The sequence below is a fragment of the Urocampus carinirostris genome, chromosome 4, assembly GCF_059441175.1.
Source record: "Urocampus carinirostris isolate Australia breed hairy pipefish chromosome 4, RoL_Ucar_1.0, whole genome shotgun sequence".
NCBI lineage: Eukaryota > Metazoa > Chordata > Actinopteri > Syngnathiformes > Syngnathidae > Urocampus > Urocampus carinirostris.
The window spans coordinates 507,702-527,329 of NC_142352.1; the positions used below are offsets into that span (position 1 = coordinate 507,702).

The 19,628-nt window shown below is 47.6% G+C and overlaps 2 protein-coding genes across 3 annotated transcripts; one reads left to right on the top strand and one right to left on the bottom strand.

Annotated features, from left to right (window-relative positions):
* The first annotated feature begins 45 nt into the window (after positions 1-45).
* LOC148366587 (uncharacterized) lies at positions 46-9,144 on the top strand. 2 transcript variants are annotated; one of them, XM_088333382.1, is made up of 8 exons: positions 46-502; positions 1,863-2,054; positions 3,373-3,560; positions 3,681-3,804; positions 4,599-4,715; positions 6,115-6,198; positions 6,262-6,434; positions 7,809-9,144. In XM_088333382.1, the coding sequence occupies exons 1-8, from the start codon at positions 344-346 to the stop codon at positions 8,938-8,940; spliced, it is 2,169 nt and encodes a 722-aa protein (XP_088189508.1). In that variant the 5' UTR covers positions 46-343; the 3' UTR covers positions 8,941-9,144. The 2 variants fall into 2 exon arrangements, with proteins under 2 accessions (XP_088189508.1, XP_088189509.1); XM_088333383.1 differs by lacking the exon at positions 46-502 and adding an exon at positions 575-593.
* A 1,563-nt stretch (positions 9,145-10,707) lies between these two features.
* On the bottom strand, positions 10,708-19,527 carry LOC148366588 (major intrinsically disordered Notch2-binding receptor 1-like). The gene is made up of 7 exons (XM_088333319.1): positions 19,069-19,527; positions 18,468-18,880; positions 18,111-18,398; positions 16,582-16,693; positions 15,541-15,738; positions 12,635-12,715; positions 10,708-10,975 (listed from the first exon to the last, which is right to left on the bottom strand). Exons 1-7 carry the CDS (start codon positions 19,525-19,527, stop codon positions 10,784-10,786), a joined length of 1,743 nt encoding a protein of 580 aa, XP_088189445.1. The 3' UTR covers positions 10,708-10,783.
* Between the last annotated feature and the right edge of the window lie 101 nt (positions 19,528-19,628).

The window sequence follows — 19,628 nt, forward strand, 5'->3', positions numbered from 1 at the left end:
TGTCACGGGTAGAGAGCTCTGTCGACATCACGGAGTCGGTCATGGGAGGATGACGTCACGATTGCGCTCTGATGACATCTCAGCGTTCCGATGACAACGGTGTGATATAAAGTCCACCTTCTGCTAGATCCCTCATGACAAAGATCTTGAAGCGGCACGGTCGCCTTCTGGTATCTTCAGCCGCCCTCCGCATCGGCCACCTTCCGAATTCCTTCACGCGAGATCCACCCGAGCGAGTCAGCAGCCACCTTCAGGTAATTTTCGTCCCTTCTGAAAACTCTTAAGTCGGTCTTCCAGTTCTTCGGCATTTCCTGGCGAGGTGGACTCCCGAGATCCGGCCCGGATGGAGGGTTGCGTCATCGAGAGCGCTTGCGGCTTCTACCACGTGGGCAAGCTCCTGGACCGAGGCACCAGCAGCCACGTCTTCAAGGGACGGAACCTGTCCACGTCCCAAAACGTGGCCCTCAAATTCCACAAGAACCAGGCGCTGTATGAGAACGAGGTGGGTGTAGGTCAAGAACTGGCCGCTGTATGAAAACCAGGTGGGTCTCGGTCTTCTTGTGAGCTAAGCCTTCCCAAAACCCAAGGCGTAGGTGAGCTAAGCAGCTGCCTAGGAGTCCCCAACAGTGGCTAACTTATATATATAATTCATTATTTATGTATTTTTTTTGTGTGTGAGTGATTATTATTTCTATATACTATCAAATATACGTTAGTTTACAAATAAGAAAATGTTCCGCCGGCCACTCTAAATATTTAAGCTCCACAAGTGACGGGTATATTTACTGTATATGTGCAGCGATACTAGAAAAATTCTACTATGGAAATATTAAAAATACTTCAAAAATAAAACTACAGTAATACTATACAACAAAAATACGAGAGAAATCGGACAGATACAACAAAAATTAGACAATGGAAATACTACAAGTTACCAAATTTAAAAGAAAACTACTGTAATGCTCCAAAAATACTACTGCAGAAATACTACACTACACCAGTGTTCATTTTAGCTGTGAAAAGTGATGGGTCCCGGGGACTCGCATGCTCAAAAGTCTATGGGTCCCAACAGAGATCTAGGGGTCCCCAAAATTTAGTGTTCCCATGCCCTTACAAACTGTCGTACTTTCCCTTACAAAATACAAAAAAAAATCTTCTTTTTTTTTTTCCAACATGTTTATTTATGTAGTGTAACATGTTATATTGTACACGTGTTTCCTTATATCATATATATTGTTAATGAACATTTTGTTGTGAGACACCGAGTTGCTCGACATGAATGAGGTTTATCATAAAAAAAGTTCAAAAATGAAGTCGCTTGGATGTTCACTGTAGAAGGAAAAAATAGATGCAAATAGAATGAAGTAGAATAATACATTTTCTTATTCAAATTATGAATTCATTTTCTGCATTAAATTATTGTTGGTAATATACCGATGAAAGGGATAACCACAAACCTGTCTTTTTTCATTTTCTCCTTTTATATTTTTTTCCTAACTTTATACAACATCATCATTCGAAATATAATGTATCAAAGCAAGTGAGCCGTTTGAGAGCCGGCTCTCTTGAATGAGTTGAGCCGAAAAAGCCGGTTCTCTAAAAAGAAACGGACTTTCACTACACAACTCGAACCGCGAGACCAAAACAACAATGGCAGATCTGCCTCACGAAAAGTTTGGAGTGCGGTAAATCTTTGGCCAATTTTTAGACATCGTGAAAGAGTTTTAAACGCTTGACAGATCGCAATGTGGTTTTCGTATGCATCACGACTGCACTGGTTTTCCTTCGCATCGAACCGCAGTGTTATCTAGTGGTCAAATATGCCACACCGGGGCTCTAATCCACGCGTGTCCTGTCCTCAGACGGAGATGCAGGAGCTGGTGAGCGTCCTGGACCCGGAAAAGAAGAACATCGTGGTTTTCCTGGACAGCTTCACCTTCAAGTGCCTTCCCTGCCTGGTTTTTGAGCTCCTGGACACAAACTTGTTCAGCGTGGTGGTGGGGAAGAAGTGGAAGACCGCCTGGCCCAACCACATCCGACCCGTCGCACAACAGGTGGGCCCCCGCCGTCAAAGCAAAAGGATTAGCCTCTCCGTAACTCGGCAAAATTCGACAAAGCCGCTCTCCACACAGAAGCACAGTGGATTTCACTGTCACGGTTGCCGATTCGATCAAATCTATGAAATAATGCCGGAGCCCGTGTCCCGTTCCAATTGAAACGTACCACGTCAAATTACTCTCCCTCGTTTAAGAGTGTTGAGGCTCATTTTCGTCCTACATCATGGTTTTAAAACAAGGTGCGAGCAAAGTTCTATTGTAAAAATGTACACTGCAAACCAAAAGTATATCGTCATACTTACCTTGGGCGCAGACTGAGCAAGGGAGCGAAGGGAGTTCCTTGCGCTATGTGCAGAGATCCGCCAACCTCAAATTGCTCTGATTGGTTTACTGGCATGTTTTGGGTATTTGCAGTTTGTGTCACGAGCTTCCGTTTGAAGGGTTTCTTAGGGACCGACTGCGAAGGGCTTTAAATGCTTGAATTTGTAGCCACAAGTCTGCTTTAAAATGACACCGACACTGCTCTCCGGTGGTTTCCCTTTGCCGTTGCCTTGCGTCTTCCCTCGATTGCAGCTGGCATTCGTTTTTACGCCACGAAGTGGCATCGCCTCCTAGGGGACGGGTGCATGCCACACTTAAAAAGGGCACTACGAAACGTGTATGAGTTTTTTATGGGCCATGCAAAGAATGAGCATTTCCAAGTGGTCGTGGGGAAGAACTTCCTGCAACTGAAAATGGAAGCTGCACACGCGCTAACCACTGCGCCGCCGCGCTGCCCCTCTTCCGCTTTCCGTCGAAACCAAAAACTCACATTTGTTTGACTCGCTAGAACAGGTCCAGTCGATTCAACCGTTTACTCGAGATCTAAAAATCCATGTCTTGATTAAAAACAGCATATGTAAACAACACTCCAGATTTTTTCTGGTAACGGTATTTTCAAAATTGACTATGAGAGACCTTTAAAAGTTCTTGAATTTGGCCATGAAAAAAGTGGACCAACCCGGGGTCGAAGCAGAGTAAGGACAAGTTGTGGCGCCTGCCGTCCCTCTCCACTCCAAGAGGTGGCAGCATTAGCCCCTTTTCCAATCCCCCCAGGTCCTTACTCTCAGACAATTAGTCATTTCTACCATAAATACTCCGGGCTCCCACCTCACGCCGCCGTCACGTCTCGACCGCCCTCTCGCCGATCTATCGTGAATTATCGTTTCGGGCTTTTATCGCAACCCCTCTTTGGGTCCGCGGGACACCCCGCGATCGGTCTAATATCCGAGAGGGCTCCGTCTCCGAATAACTCCGGGGTCCGGTTGTCGTTTAGCTCCTGACGGCGTTCGCCGCCCTGAAGAGCATCGGCGTGATCCACACGGACCTCAAGTCGGACAACGTGATGTTGGTGGACCGGCTGGCGGAACCTTTCCGGGTCAAGCTCATCGACTTCGGTCTGGCCATGTCCACCGCCCAGGCGCCTCGGAGCTACGGCGTCACCTTGCAGCCCATGGGCAACAGGTACCCCCGTCGCCGCCTCTCCTCCTCCCCGGGGGGCACGCCCGTCCCCGGCGAGGACGAGAGGCCGGAGATTGGCGTCCGCCCCCCCGCTGAAAAATGTGGTTTTGTGCTTTTGCGCAGGTCGCCCGAAGTGGTCTTGGGTCTTCCCTTCAGCGAGGCCATCGACATGTGGTCTCTGGGCTGCGTGCTTTCCTTCTTGTACCTGGGCAACTACCTCTTCTCCGCCAAATCCAACTTCAACATGGTACGTGCCCCCCCGCCTCTCCACCGTGGACCCTAGCCCAATAGCGGGGTCGTGAGAGGACTGAATCCTATTTGTAAAGGCGTGGATCCCGGGGGCAAGGGACCGGGGGGCCGGGACATCGCTCCCAAAGGGAAAATCTGCAAAGCCGTTGAGAGAGAGAGAGACAGAGCTAGAGAGAAACAGAGACAGAGAAATGGATAGTAAAAGATCAAGATATAGATATAGATTGATAGAGATACATATAGATATATAATTACAGAGAGAGAGAAAGAGAGAGAATGAAAGGAGATAGAAAAAGAAAGAACAAGAGAGCGAGAAGGAACAAAAGGAGAGAGAAAGGAGAGAATACAAGAGTGTTACTGAAAAAAACGCTGTTACGTAACGTAGTATTTCTGTAGTATTCTTGTCGTATTACCGTAGCTTTTTTTTCTAGTATTTCTACAGTAGTATTTTGGAAGTATTTCCGTAGTAGTATTTGTTAGTAGTTCTGTCGTATTTTTCTAGTATTTCCACAGTAGAATTTTGTTGTATACCTGTCGTATTTTTGTAGTATTTCTGTCATATTTTCCTGGTATTACCGTAGCTTATTTTTCTAGTATTTCTACAGTAGTATTTTGGAAGTATTTCCATAGTAGTATTTTGTTGTACACCTGTCGTATGGTTGTGTTCTTTTTATTCTCTAGAACTTTTATAGTAACTTTCTGTATATGAAGTACTTTTTAGTAGTTCTGTCGTTTTCTTTCTGTAGTACGTCTGTATATTTGTAGTTGACTTCTTGGTGTATTTTTTCCCAGTTGCGGAGTATCATCGCGGTGGTGGGCCCCGTTCCCAACCATATGCTAAAAGCCAGTAAGAACACGCACAAGTACTTCGCCGAAGTCCCGGGAGCTCCGCAAAAGTGGCGCCTCTTGGTAAGACCAAACTCCACAAAGTCATTTTTTCGTTTTTTTTTTTTTTCATTTTGGCCCCTGGCCCCAAAGGCCCCGCACTTTCATGGGGCCCTCAGTAAAATAAGATTCGGGGCCATCCTTTACTACCTACTAGAACTCATTCCATGTTCTACTCCAATGTATCTTTGTATTTGTATTGCATTTTGAGTTCTGTAGTTTTTCTTTTAGTATAACTGTATTTTTAGTTTTGCAGTATTTCCATAGTAGCATCTCTGGGGTATTTTTTGTACGATAGGGTTTTGTTTTATATCGGTAGTCTTTTTTTGTAGTCTTTTTGTAGATTTATGACTTGTAGTATTCATTTTCAGTATGTATGTAGTTTATCCGTAGTATTTCTGCTGTATTATTGTAGTAAAGTATTAGTGTCGTATTTCTGCACTATTTTTATGCGCGTGGCACAGCAGAGAGGCTGTAGGAGACTAATCTCTAGTCACCTCTTCTTATTTTGTAAATTTACAGATAAAAAATCATCAATCATACCCCCCCAAAAATATACATATACACACACTACACACACACATATATGTATTTATATATATATATATATATATATATATAGCTTGTTAGCTCCCTAGTCGTTAGTCAATTAGCTGGCTTATGCCTCGGGGCCACATGCTATTAAACGAATGGCATCAAAAGTGTGACTTTCCTGGAAGGCTGGGGTCCTTTTGGAGGCTCACAATTTGACTTTTTCTTTAACTCTGAGAAACCAACGCAGACTGGAAAGTGAAAAAAATAGCACACAAACATTCCTTTAAATCATGGATTTTAGGATTTATCGCTGCTGTTGTCAATAGGTCCAAATGAGCCGTTAAAAAGCTGAAAAAAAATCTTTGAATTAAATTTGATTTGACTTTAAATGTTATGATATTTCCGAGATTGGTCCTAATTGTAGAAAGCTGGATAGAAAAGTACAAAAATGGTTCTTAAAATGAAGACAACATGAAAGTTTTTCGAAAGATGCTGTTATATTTAACATGTATTATAGAAAGGAGCTAAAACTATTTTGAATTGATTTATTTATTCAGTTTTTCGTTTGGCCTTAAAAAGCAAAGTCCAAGACTTTTATCTAAAGTAAAAATAACGATCGGGATCGGTTTTCTCAATGTTGTCCGGTAGTCGTGAAATACAGCTACAACGGCTGCTTTGCGAGTGTCGCCTGGCTTTAGGGACATCCGACGGACATATTTCCAACTGCAGGTTGACGACCTACTCGTTTTTCTCTCGCGCTTCTCTCAGCAATGTCTCCCGGTCCGGATAAAACAATGCGGCGGGCCACATTTGGCCCGCGGGCCACGAGTTTGGCACCCGTGCTCTAATCCGGCTCTTTTGTCACCTGCCTTCATTGTCTTGTTTGTAGAACGAGCACGAATACCGGGACAGGACCGGAACTCAGTTTGAAGCGCTGCCCTGGTCCTTCAATTGCTTGGACAACCTGATCGATGTAGGTCCGCCTCGCTGTTAGCACGATGCTAAAGCTAATGTAATACGAGAGATCTTTTCGCAGAGGAAACCGGAAGTGAGCGATCCCTTGGAGTTGGAGGACCGCAGGGCCTTCGTGGACCTCCTCAAGCGTCTGCTCCAGATGGACCCGGATCGCCGGATCACGCCCGGGGAGGCGCTCGACCACCCTTTCCTCACGATGAGTCACCTGAATGGCCATCGGGCTACCAGCTCCTAGTAAGTCCATTAACCACGTTCCGGCTTCGAGGGCTACCAGTCTTATTCGGGTCTGTGCGGTCCCTGTACGACAGGTGTCATAGGTTGGTCCGTATTGGCGGCAGGAAGTCGGAGTAGTTTCCAGTCAAGGCTTTGTCACCGATTCTGTTCATAACTTTTACGGACGGAATTTCTAGGCCGACCCGCGGCGTTGAAGGGGTACGGTTGGGGAGGCTTCAGCATCGCATCTTTGCTTTTTGCAGAAAATGTGGTGCTGTTGGCTCACTCAGGCCGTGATCTTTAGCCCTCACCGGAGCGGTTTGCAGCACCCCCGAGTTTGAGACCACAGTTCTTGGCCGGAAAAAGGCGGCGTGCTCCTTCCTGGTCGGGGAATACATCCTGCCCCTCGTGAAGGACAAGTATCTCTGGGTCTTGTTCACAAGTAAGGTTAGGACAGAAAGGTAGATCGACAAGAAGGATCGGTGCAGAGTCTGCCGTCGTGCGGACCCTGTCCCGGTCCACCGTAGAGCTAAGCCGAAAGGCAAAGCTTTTGATTTAGCGGTCGATTGACGTTCCTACCCTCGCTTAGGGTCAGGAACATGGATGATGTGGACCTGATAAGGATGGACAGGAGGTGTTTCAGGTATGTCCTAGAGCAGGAATGGCCAACCCGGTCCTGGAGAGCCGCATGTCCTGCATGTTTTGGAGGTTTCTCTGCTCCAACACGGGTGATGCCAATTTTCAGCTTGTTAGCAAGCTTTGTGAGCGCTGGATAAGGATCCCGGAATCACCTCCATTGGAGCAGAGAAACTCCAAACACATGCAGGACATGCGGCTCTCCGGGACTTGGTTAGCTAGTCCTCAGGGATAAACCAGGACACACTGGAGAGACTTTGTCTCTAGGCTGGCCCGGGAAGGCTTTGGGATCCTGTCGATCGAGCTGGACAAAGTGGCTGGAGCTATGTCGGTCTGGCCTTCCCTGCTGAGGGCGCTGCTCCCGCGACCCAACCCTGGATAAGCGCTAGATGATAGATGGAGATGACATTCTGTTCATCCATGACCAAACTAGTATCTAAAAACACAAGGTTAGGACTATATTTCTTTGTGTATAACAAGCATTCTTTGTTCATTCCAAAAAATAATTCAATGTCTGGGTCCGCGTTATTCGGCCAATGTTTGATCAGTAGAAAATATCGCTGGCTAGGATCGCAGAACATCAAACGCTATGGGAAACGAAGCAAGTAATTGCTCACGTTTAGACGAGACCCGAGACTTGGGTTTTCCTCTCGGTGGAACTGAGATGACCCGAACCCCGCCCCTCATAGCTGGCGTAAGGCCGCGCCTTAACAGGCCACGTCCCTGCTCGTTAAACCTTGTGTCTTTGTGTTCTTTCAGTGCTAGCGAAGCCTTTGAAAAAATGAAGTTCTGCCAGGACAACCTCTACGAGGAGGATGAGGAAGAAGATAAAGAAAAGGATAAGGCACAGGAAAGGAAAGAAGATCCAGAAAAGAATAAGGGAGAGGAAACAGAAGAAGATGAAGAAAAAGATGGGGAAGAGAAGAACGAGAAGGATGAGGATCAAGAAAAGGATGAGGAAGTGGAGGACAAGGAAGTGGAGGAGGACGCCAAGAATCTAGCGGACTTGGCTCAAACGCTCAAGTCCAAGAAGTGGCGTGGAAAGTTCCTCTCCAGGACCAAACCAAAAACCTGGTGGCAGAAACTGTTAGACTTCTTCAGGCTCACCAAGAAGCCGGTTCTTCTCCCCCGTTGGGCCAGGCGCCGTCCTAGAGTTCTTTCCGGGTTAGCCTGGTGGCAAAAAGTCAAGCTCTTGTTCGGGAGGAATAGGATCGTTCCGTTACCGAACCAAAGTCAGGACTCGCAGGAGAAGGCTTCCGTCCGGGTCCGGATGCACCCCGATCGCTATCGCGGTTTTAAAATCCACACCCCGGTTCCCGAAGAACCGGAGGGATCGTCCGCCGGATCGAGGCGCTTGAACAAGACCTCCAGGATCAACAAATCTGGCGACGAGCCGTCTCAGGCCAAGGCGTCGGTCGATCCGCCGGCGACCTCCGTCCGGGATCTGCCCTCGACTTCCCAGGACGTCCCGAAGTTGCCGACGTCCTCTCAGGAGATGCGCTCCGCCCGACCTAAGCTGCGTATGGCCGTCACCTCCAAGGTAGCGCCGTTGCCAGTCACCTGCTTCCCTTTCAAACGGGAAACCGCGCTCGCTAGCAAGCCGCCGCTAGTTCCTGCCGCCAGAAAGTCTGTGCAAGTCGATAAGACGGGCAGAAAAACCGAGGCGCCGGAGACATCAGGAGCGGCGGCAGCGGCACCGGGGGCGGCGGCGGCCGTCGATAAAACCAAAAGCAAGTTGCCGCGTCCTAGCAAGTTGCCCGTGAAGACCAACCCGACGGCGGCAGCGAGCCAAGCCAGAAACCCCGAACCGGCACGGGTCAACAGACCGGCTGCGAAAAACGACAAGCCGCCCGCCGTTTATCGGTTCTCGCGACACGCTCGCGATCTGTAACCTCCTACGACCTTCACCAGAAAGCCCGGCACAAGCTGCCAGATTTCCACTAGGGGGAGCTCATCTTCAAGTGATAAATAAATACCATCCCTTTTCAAGTCTCTTATAATCTGTACTTTAATCAATGTGTGCACTTAGATAACAGCAATAACTGTATTTTCCTCCTGATGCTTATAACCAATAAAATCTCATTTAACCTTAAAACTTTTGCTTTTATTTTGGAGGGCAAAGGCCAGAAGATGTTTTGTCTATCGCCTGACATTTCAGAATAAAATACACGATGAGACAAGAGACATCGATTTCAGCTCACGCGCAGATGCCATCAGCTCAAGTCCTGACCATCGACACCTCCCCTTCTTTATTGCAAATAGTTCAGTCACGGGATTGTGGGAGGAATAAACACCAGAAGGGGACACAATCATAAAAAGGGAAACACCAAACCGCTTCTGGCATCGCACCGACATGATAATGCAGCCTGTTTCCTCAGGCAAATGCTTGATAAGCTTGAGTAGTTCACAAGATAAAACTCTTTGAAGGGAGGAAAGTACCGTTGGGGTCGGACATACCTCCTACCGACAGAGGGCCCCGACTGGGGTTTGAACTGGGCACAGGTGTGTCCATTTTTCACAAGCCTTTAAAAGGACATTTTGAACATTACACACTGTCGAGTCATTGTGTCATTTCATTTCCACCCCAACAACGGCAGGTAATGCCAGGTTTGTGTTTTGTTCCAGGTTTCTTTGTTACTTTGCGCCATGTATTTTTCAGTACCGGTTTGAGCATTCCCTTGTCTAGTAAAGCCTTGTTTGTTTGCTACTTGGTACCTTCTTTTGTTATGTAATACGATCCCTCTTCTTCAGCACGCCTGTTTCCAGTTCCTGCCTACCCAACGAGAGTCCATCACCTCCAAAACGTAACGGAAAAATCTGACATAAGTCCTACCACCAGAGGCCCCCGACAAGGGTTTGAACTGGACACAGGCGTGTCCAATTATCAACACGTTTGCCTGATTCTCCAGAACTCTTCAAAAGGAGATTTGGGACATTACACGCTGTCGGTTCATTGTGTCATTCATTTCGGCAGCACGCCGAGTTTCTGGTTGTCTTGGTTACTTTGCTCGTTGCAGTTTCCATTTCCTGTTATCGTCTTGGTTTCCATTTTGAACTCAGCAAGGTTTGTTTATTGTTTCTTTTTTGGACATATCGTTAGTTGCTACTTTGGTACAGGTTTTGTTATTAAATACTACTTTATTCTTGAGCGCCCCTGCCTCAGTTGGTGCTTCCCCCCCCAAGACCTTCTTAACCCGAAATGTTTCTCAAGGTACGCCACCCCCAGACCAGTCCCCTCCTCAGCAGTCCCGGTGACACTCCCCTTTTGCGCTAAAGTCTTGCAATAATTGATGAGATTTCATCTTTTGGCCAGAAAAACAATGGCTGCCACGCATCTGCTAGCTCGCCGGCCCAGATTTCCTTGGACGCGATTGCGCTCGCTCCGTTAACCGAAATGCGTTGTTTTACGAGCCGGCTTCGCCTGAAAAGCTTTTCCGTTTATTCTGAAAGGTCGCCGGCGTAAATGTCAGCTGAAGGTCAGGCCGTTAACAGCGATCGGGCAGTCGGCGTCAACCGGGATCGGCGAGTCACGGAATAGGCGGAACGGAATCAGGATATCGAACGAATGTATTCCGTCAGAACAAAATAAATCGGCCGGCTAGCGTGTCGTGAGTGTCGTTAGCGGCTAGCCAGCTAGCGCTCAGTGTCGTTAGCGGCTAGCCAGCCAGCGCTTCCCGTCGTTGGCGGCTATCCAGCGAGCGCTCCCCGTCGTTGGCGGCTATCCAGCGAGCGCTTCAGGTCTTGATGGCGCAGACGGGCACCACCACCACCAGGACCACAGCCAACGTGGCCCCCACCAGGGCGGCCATCTTGCGGACCCTGGCCCTGCGGAGCTCCGCCTGCCGACGCTTCAGCAGCGAATCGTATCCCGGCGTGCCGACGTCCTCCAACCAGAAGGCCAGCTCGTCGGCTGACGGCGACGCCCCCTGCGGCGCAAAGAGAGGTTATTAGGGCTTGGGTGTCTTGCCCATCTAACGCTGAGGAGCCGGAAATGGAACCTGCCACCTGTTGGTACCTCCTGAGCTACCGCCAGTGACCCAGCTAACGAACATAAGCTGGAAATTTCAAATGGGAAATAGAAAAGTGCCGCCGACAACCGATGAAGCCGCCTGAAGGCTAGCTCCTAGCTAGCGTGCATTCCCATTCAAAAAAAGCCAGCCAGTGAGAAGCAGCGTTTTGGAGTTTGGGGCCACACTGGGTTTGAAAAATGTGGCTCGGGGGCCCGTCCTGGTGACCTACCCAATTTCTGTGTAAAATGAGGCAGACATCTTGATCAAATCGGTTTTGAAATACTCACAATGATATAGAAGGTCCCTGTTTGAAGCACTTCGTTTGATATTCACTTTTCTAGTTGCACAAGTATTTATGTAGTATATTTGGAGTATGACTGCAGTTTTAATGTATTAGTGTTTTTGTAGTATTTCCACAGTGCTATTTTGTAGTTTGCATGTAGTATTTTTAAAGAATTTCCATAGTAGAGTTTCTGGCATATACCTTTAGTATTTGTGTTGAGATATTTCTGTAGTAATGGTTTTGTATTATAGTATCACTGTCATGGTATTCATGATGTATTTCCCTAGGAGAATATTTATAGTATTTCTGTTGTATTTCTGCAGAAGTGCTTTGAAATATTTCCATTGTAGTATTTTTGTAGTATTTCTGTAGAGTTTGAAAGTATTTCCATGGTAGAATGATGTAGTATATTTGTAGTATTTTTATGATATTACTGTATATGTATTTTGTTGTAAAAAAAAATGTTTGTTTTTTTTGTATTATAGTATTACTGTCGTGGTATTTCAGCAGAAGCGTTTATTAATTATTTCCATAGGAGTATTTTGTATCATTTCTGTATTTTTGTATCATAGAATTAGAAGTATTTTTGTATTATTTCTGTGGTACTTTCTTTTCAGAACAAAAAAGTATATATAGGAGGTCCCTGTTTTTAAGCACTAAATTTGATCATTGTAGTATTTCTGTAGACACATCAAAGGACAACGGGGACAAAGTTGAGAGCAAAATACATTTTTTATTTCTAGTACTTTATTTACTATTCAAGTCGTTTATTTGTTTGGCCCTTCATCACAAGGAGTTTCGTAGGGCTGTACAGGCTACAATGACAGCATCCCCTGATCTGAAACCTTCATGAGGGAAAGGAAAAACTCAAAAACCTCAACATGAGGAAAATGAAGAAACCTTGAGAAGGGAATATTGTCATTATAATTTCAGCCTTTTAGTTTGGCGGAAGGCCCGGGTGAAAATGCCCGAGGGTCGCACGTGGCCCTCGGGTTGTAGTGTTCCCACCTCTGGCCTAGAGTGTGAAACGAGTCGGAGATTTTAAAACAGGGAAATGAACGCACCCCGACATTCGTCAAGGATGTGAGCGCCGTCGCCCCTAGCTAACGCGCATTAGCGACAATAGTGAGCCTTAGCCGTAGCATATTCGTGAATATTAACGAGGTCTTCTACTTTTTAGCAGTTTCTGTGTTGATTTTTTGCTTTAGTTTTTGGTGGACTGGCAAAATACCAAGGGCGGCGCTACCCGGGTATCCGTTTTCTGAAAACCCCTTTAGATTCTGGAGGGATACCTGCACGTTGGCATCCCTGGATCGGGCGCCGCCCGGGTGGGTGAAAAGCCGAGTTCTTGCCTGGTGGAGGGACCCCGATGCCTGAAATACAAAAAAGTGGGAAAATAATGACAGAATTGAACAGGCAAAATGCGCGCCTGCAATCCAAATTCCGATTTTTTTCCGTTTATTATTTGAATTATGACTGGGTGCGTTTGATTTTTACTGACGGGAATATTTTCATTTTGAGGTTATTTGATGTGCATTTGTTTTAATACTCGTTGAGATGACCCTTATTTATTCCTTTTTTTTTATCTTTTACTTTTCTCATCAAGGTTAGCGCGTCGGTCCCGCAGTTCAAAGGTCCTGACTTCAAATTCATCGCCGCACGATGCTTCGTCCGACCCAAATTTAGGCAAGTAAGGATTTTACAATAAACTGTTTTGGTGCTGGGTATAAATATCATTGTGACACACTAGGAAAATCCTTATTTAAGTGAGTTGATTATCTTGAAAGCGGGTTTATTGATAAGTACTTTCATTATAGCTACTGAGTTTCTTCCCCGTTCCCCCTTTGCTAAGATTGCGAGTGCTTGTGTCAACAATGTGCTTCATTCTTTCGTTCGGTACAATTTAACTAGTCGTGTGAATAAAACGTAGTTTGTTAAGATCTAACCACGTGCAATATTTATTTGTCAAGTCGAGTCATGTTTATTTGATTGGCCCTTAATCACAAAGAGTCTCAAAGGGCTGCGCAGACCACAGACGATTGCAAATCACAGACCATTATGACACCGTTCCCTGATCTAAAACCAACATAAGGGCAAAGGAAAAACTCAAAAACCTTAAGTCATGTTAAGTCATGTTTCTTTGTTTGGCCCTTAATCACAAGGAGTCTCAAAAGGCTGTACAGACCACAGACTATTATGAAACCATCCCCTGATCTGCAACCTACATGAGGGCAAGGAAAAACTCAAGAACCTCAAGTCAAGTCTATTTGTGACGCCCTTAATCATAAAGAGTCTCAAAGGGCTGCACAGATTATTGCAAACCACAGACTATTATGACAGCATCCCCTGATCTAAAACCCACATGAGGGCAAGGAAAAACTCAAAAACCTCAACATGAGGAAAATGAAGAAACCTTGAGGGTGAAGGGTGTGTGGATATTATTTTCCTTCTAGACTGATCAACCTTTTTCCATATCAATAAACTGAAAAATCAATCATTTAAATCTAAAAAATACAATACGTTGTAAGAACCTTCTTTATACTACTGACAAAAAGAAGCTATTTTAGACTATTTTTGATAGTGAGTCGTCAGCCCCATCTGCTGGCAGAATCGGTAACCACAGAACTAGATTCTGAACCATCAATGCATCCATTATCTGCACCGCTTATGCATAGTAGGGTCTCGGGGTATTGGAGCCCATCTCAGCTATCTCCGGGCAATGGGCAGGGGACACCCTCAACTGCTCGCTAGCCAGTCACAGAGACAGACGAGTCACTCGCTCATTCCCACCTAGGGACAATTTGGACCGGCCAATCAACCTGACATGCATGTTTTTGGAACGTGGGAGGAAACCGGAGTGCCCGGAGGAAACCCACGCAAGCATGGAAAGAACATGCAAACTCTGCACAGGAAGGCTGGTGGCTGGATTTGAATCCATGACCTCAGAACTGTGCTGCAGACACGCTAACCACTTACCCGTCGTGCCACTGGACATTCCATCATGCGGTCAAAAAACGATTGAATTTAGAATTGCTGCATGGAACAAGGAATCGGAGGTTTTAGGATACTCCTGGATAGCGGTTTGGACGGACAACAGCCCAGGACGTGACCCGTCCGGAACTGCACCTGCCGATCCAGGATTGGACTCACAAATAAAAGAAGATGGTAAAAATGGTCAACGGACTCACCGAAAGACTTCCCAAAGTGCTTTACAATGTACTTCACCCACACCCATACCGATAGCAGCGTCAGCCATGCAAGGGGCCTACCTGCTTATCGGGGTTATTAGGGCTTCAGTGTCTTGCCCAAGGGCATTTCCTCATCTAACGCTGAGGAGCCGGAAATGGAACCTGCGTCCTCTTGGTACCTCCTAAGCTACCGCCCATGAACATCATTGAGTCAATGGGCAGCCTAGAGTGGCTTGCGAAAGTATTTGGCCCCCTTGCACTTTGTGACCTTTTGCCACATTTCAGACTTCAAAACATAATGGGATGTTTAAAGCTCGGAAAATCTTTTTGTATCCAAATCCAGCGTTAAACTTCTCCACAACAGTATCTCGGACCTGCCCGGTGTGTTCCTCGTTCTTCGTGATGCTTTCTGCGCTTTAAACAGACCTCTGAGACCGTCACGGTGCAGGTGCATTTATACAGAGACTTGATGACACACAGGTGGATTCCGTTCATCATCGTTAGTCATTTAGATCAACATTGAATCATTCAGAGATCCTCACTGAACTTCTGGACAGAGTTTGCTGCACTGAAAGTAAAGGGGCTGAATCATTTCGAACCTCCTCTTTTTTGTTTTTTATTTGTTAAAAAAGTTTCAAATATCCAATGAAGTGTATTCCACTTCGTGATGGTGTCCCACTTATTGTTGATTCTTCACAAGAAATTGCAGTTTGATATTTTGATGTTTGAAGTCTGAAATGAGGCAAAAGGTCACAACATTCAAGGGGGCCAAATAGTTTCGCAAGCTACTGAATAGAGAGCCCTGCGACTGGCTGGCCACCGGTTCAGGGCGTCCCATTCCCACTGCCTGAAGTTGGATGGGATGGACTCAAGCACCGCTCTCATCCTACTGAAGGTAGAGACGATTTTTTTTTCCCTGTTATTTTTTTTTTTTACCTTTTCTTTTTTTTTTACTTTTTTCTTCATCTTGCTACTTTTAATTTATATTATTATATATACACGGTCATTACCACGTAGACGGCCTCCTGTTGGCGGTGTCGTTTGTACGTTAATGCGGTCCAGTCTCTGGAGGAGCCACCTCTGCCGTCCCGGTCGCCAGTCGGCGCCCTTTTGAGCGTCTCCGGTTTCGGGCGGCATTTGGCGAAAACCTGCGGCGCGACGGCGGGGTCCGGTGACGCCGGTCGCGGCGGGCACCGTCCGGGCACGCACTGCGGCCGGGCACCGCCGTCTGGTAGGACCACAAAGGGCAGATATCAAACCCTGCCCCTGATAGAGTCCAAGTCTAATCATGAATAATGGAGGTGTCTTTGACGCTAAAAAGAAGACGATCGGGATAAATAGGGAAAAAAAAATCACCACATGTTGCTTAATAATAATAATAACGCAATAGTATTATTAATCCATTTTCAGTTTTTTCGGAATCGCATGAAATGTTTTCACAGCGGTGGCCGGGTAATTGTCTTTTATAAATTGAATTACTGTTACTGTATCGCGAGCGGGCAATGTCTTCTAGAATGGACAGAGAGCAGCCGATGATCTTTTGGGCTGTGGTGCTTACTCTCTGTATGTTATGTCATATGCTAATGTTAGCATAGCGTTAGATCTCCTGTCCGCTGCTATCAATAAACAACAGCTCGCACACCCGACGGAGCTTTTATCGTCGCCGGCGACTTTAATCAGGCGTGCTTAAGGAATGTACTTCCCTAATTCATTCAACACGTGGACTGAGCAACCAGGGGGGAAACATTGGACTGTGTGTACAGTAATATCAAACACATAGTTGGATCTGGCCATCTCTGTCTGTCCCTCACCCCCTCATACACACCCCCTCCGGAGGAAAACAAAGCCTGCAACAAGGACAGTACAAACATCTTCTTTGTTCCTTTATCTTCTTTGTTTTCTTTATCCTCACTGTAAAATGTGAGACTGGAGTGCCGCGTCCAATTTCGTTGTCACAATATATTCAACCCATGTTGGAACAATGACAATAAAGGTATATTCTATTCTATTCTATTTTTCCTGTTCGCCGCCGTGCTCCCAGCATACCACACTGTGATTCCGTACGGCAGAATCCTTTCCACCGTTGTTTTGTAGGACACCGGCGACTCCGGTTCCAGGTTGTTCCTCCTGAGAACCCTCAGGGAGTGGAGTCCTTGCTGGGCCCTGATGTTGGCAGACCAGGAAAGGTCACCGGAGCATCAAGTCATTTGTGCTGAAAACTGCCCACCCCAGGAAGGCGGCCGGCCCTAATGGAGTACCAGAGAGGGGGCTAAAGAATTGATTTCCAAATCTTAATGGAATAAACAAAAAGGATTCGGTCACCTACAAACAAACAAGTATTCTGGCTTGCATAGAAGTCTAACTTCTACTTAGCAGGCTCCACTCGTTACCTGTATTAAGGGCACCTCTTTCAATGCATTATGGGTATAAAATACACCTGTCCGCAGTTCAATCACTCTCGCTCCAAACTCCACTATGGCCAAGACTGAAGAGCTGTCCAAGGACACCAGAGACAAAACTGTAGACTTGCACAAAGCTGTGAAGACTACCTTTGCAATAGGTAAAAGGCTCAGTGTCTCGAAAACAACTGCGGGAGAAATGATTCGAAAATGAAAGACATTCAAGACCACTGATAATCTCCCTCGATTTTTGGGCCTCGTGCAAGATCTCACCCTGCGGCTTCAAAATGATGAGAACAAATCCTGGAACCGGATGGGGAGACCTATTAGATGATTTACAGAGAGCTGGGACCACAGTAACTATCAGGAACACATCCTGCACTGCCAGATGCGTGTCCCTGCCGAAGCCAGTACGTGTCCAGGCCCGTTTGCGGTTCTCTCGAGAGTATTTGGATGATTCAGAAAAGGACTGTGTTATAGTCAGATGAAACCAAAATATAACTTTTTGGTAGAAATAGAAATTCTCGCTTACGCAGGAGAAAACAATACTGAAGAACGGCACACCCACTGTAAAGCATGGGGGTGGAAACGTCATGCTTAGGGGCTGCAAAGGGACCTGAACGACGGAAAGAACGAATGGGGTCATGTGTTGAGATATTTTGTTTGAAAATCTCCTTCCATCTGCAAGGGCATTGAAGATGAAACATGGCTGGGTCTATCAGCATGACAATGATCCCAAACACAGCGCCAGGGTGATAAAGGAGCGTCTTTGTTGAAAGCATTTCAAGGTACTCGATCTCCAGATCTCAACTCCATAGAAAATCTGTGGAGGGAGTTGAAAGTTTGTGTTGCCCAACGAAACATCACTGCTCTAGAGGAGATCTGCAGGGAGGAATGGGCCAAACAACCGTGTGTGGAAAGCTCGTGAAGAGTCACAGCAAACGTTTGGCCTCCGTATTAACCAAATATTTCCACCACGATTTGCAAATCAATTCTTTAAAAATGTGATTTTCTGGGATTTTCTTTCTTATTCTGTCTTTGATGGTTGAGGTTTACCCATGTTGCCAATTTTCGTTCTCTCTAATATTTTCAAACGGGAGAACTTAAATGACTAGATACTTATTTGCCTTGCTGTAATTATACAGAGAAACAATATTTCCACTATCGCGCAAAGCCCTCACGGACATGAATCGGAGACCAGACCCTCGGAATTGCCCCCAGAAAGACTTTGGGCGATGAGTTCCGCCAACTCACCGGCGGCGGCGGGCGGGGGCAAGGTCATCTTGCGTTCTAATTTATTGAGCTTGCTGAGGATTCGCCAGACGTCGGCGCGAACGGCGGCGAGCGCCTCCAACTGGTTCTCCGCGTGGCGTGACCCGGACCCCAGAAGCCCCACGCTGCCCGCATGTTGCCCGACAGTGCCCGCCTGCCACTCCACGCAACCGGCCGAACTCTCGCCGCTGTCTGACCTGCCGCGGGAAATTCAGGTTTAGGGGCCACAGAAGAACTTCAGGCTGTGGACTTTGCTGCCACGCCACCCGCCGGGTACTCGCCCAAATGAGTCGTAGCAGGAGGATGCTAGCACTCCGACCGAATCGCAGACGCTGGTTTCGTCCAGGAAGCGAAAAATGTCGCTGATGTCGTCTGCCGCGGGTTCCTCGTCAGACCCCCGCCCGACGCCGCCCTCCGTTTGGGTCCCGACGCTGACCCGGGTGTTCCGCCGTGACGCTGCCGCCGGATCATCCACGCCAAAGCTGAGGCTCTTACCGGGTCGGGCTTGGCGGCCGATAGGTGGCCCTCGGTGGACGGGACTTCGGGGGCGGTCCGGGCTTCGGCGCTGGACCCGACGTTGCGGGGCCCGCCACGCCTTCCCGTCGGCCGGCTCCGAGCTGCGGTCGGAGAAAGAGACGGGGCCGAGTCGGCGAGGCGAGCCGCAACCGTTTGCCTTCCCCTGCGGAACACGGGTTCGGGTTAGCTTAGCGTAGCTTGGCTTAGCTTAGCTGGTGACTGGGACTAAGGAGTTACAAAGGAATGCGCTCCTGGAATGCAAATACTTTTCTCAGTATTGAGATATGAATTCAAATGTATCACTCTATTGTCATAACTACTTTGTGCAGTCACAATTTGAACACCACTTACCTGTTGGCGTAGGGCGGCCATCTTGAAAAAGTCGTTCTTTCTCTGCGTAGTGGATCGGCTCCGAGGGGCCCCCACCTGGGGGGCCGTCAGGGGCCCCGACCGGGGGCCGAAGGAGCAGTCCCGGGGCAGGTGGCCGGCTTTTTTCAAGGTCGCTGCTTCGCGAAGGGGCGTGTCCGCAGACGCTGAGGGGGGCGTGCCCACGCCGACCACTCGGTCCGCGAGCGCGCGCCTCTCAGACCGCGCCTGTCCCGCGGGCGCGCGCATCCGGTCCCGGGACAGCGTGGCGGGAAAACGCGGCTCCGGACCGGCCGCGCCCACCTGAGTCAGGTGCGCCGCGTCCATGCGCGCGCACAGCCACGCGCGCAGCTCACCCTCGGACAGGTGCGCGTGCCGGGCGCCCAGATCCGCGAGCACGCGCCTCAGGAGCTCACTCTCGTTCCAACTCCGACCGGGATCCATGACCGCGCGGGAGGTGTCGTTCGCGAAACGAACTGCTCCGTGGACCGACTCCCTATCGATCGGGAGCTGGCTCACCCATCTCTCTCTCTCTCTCTCTCTCT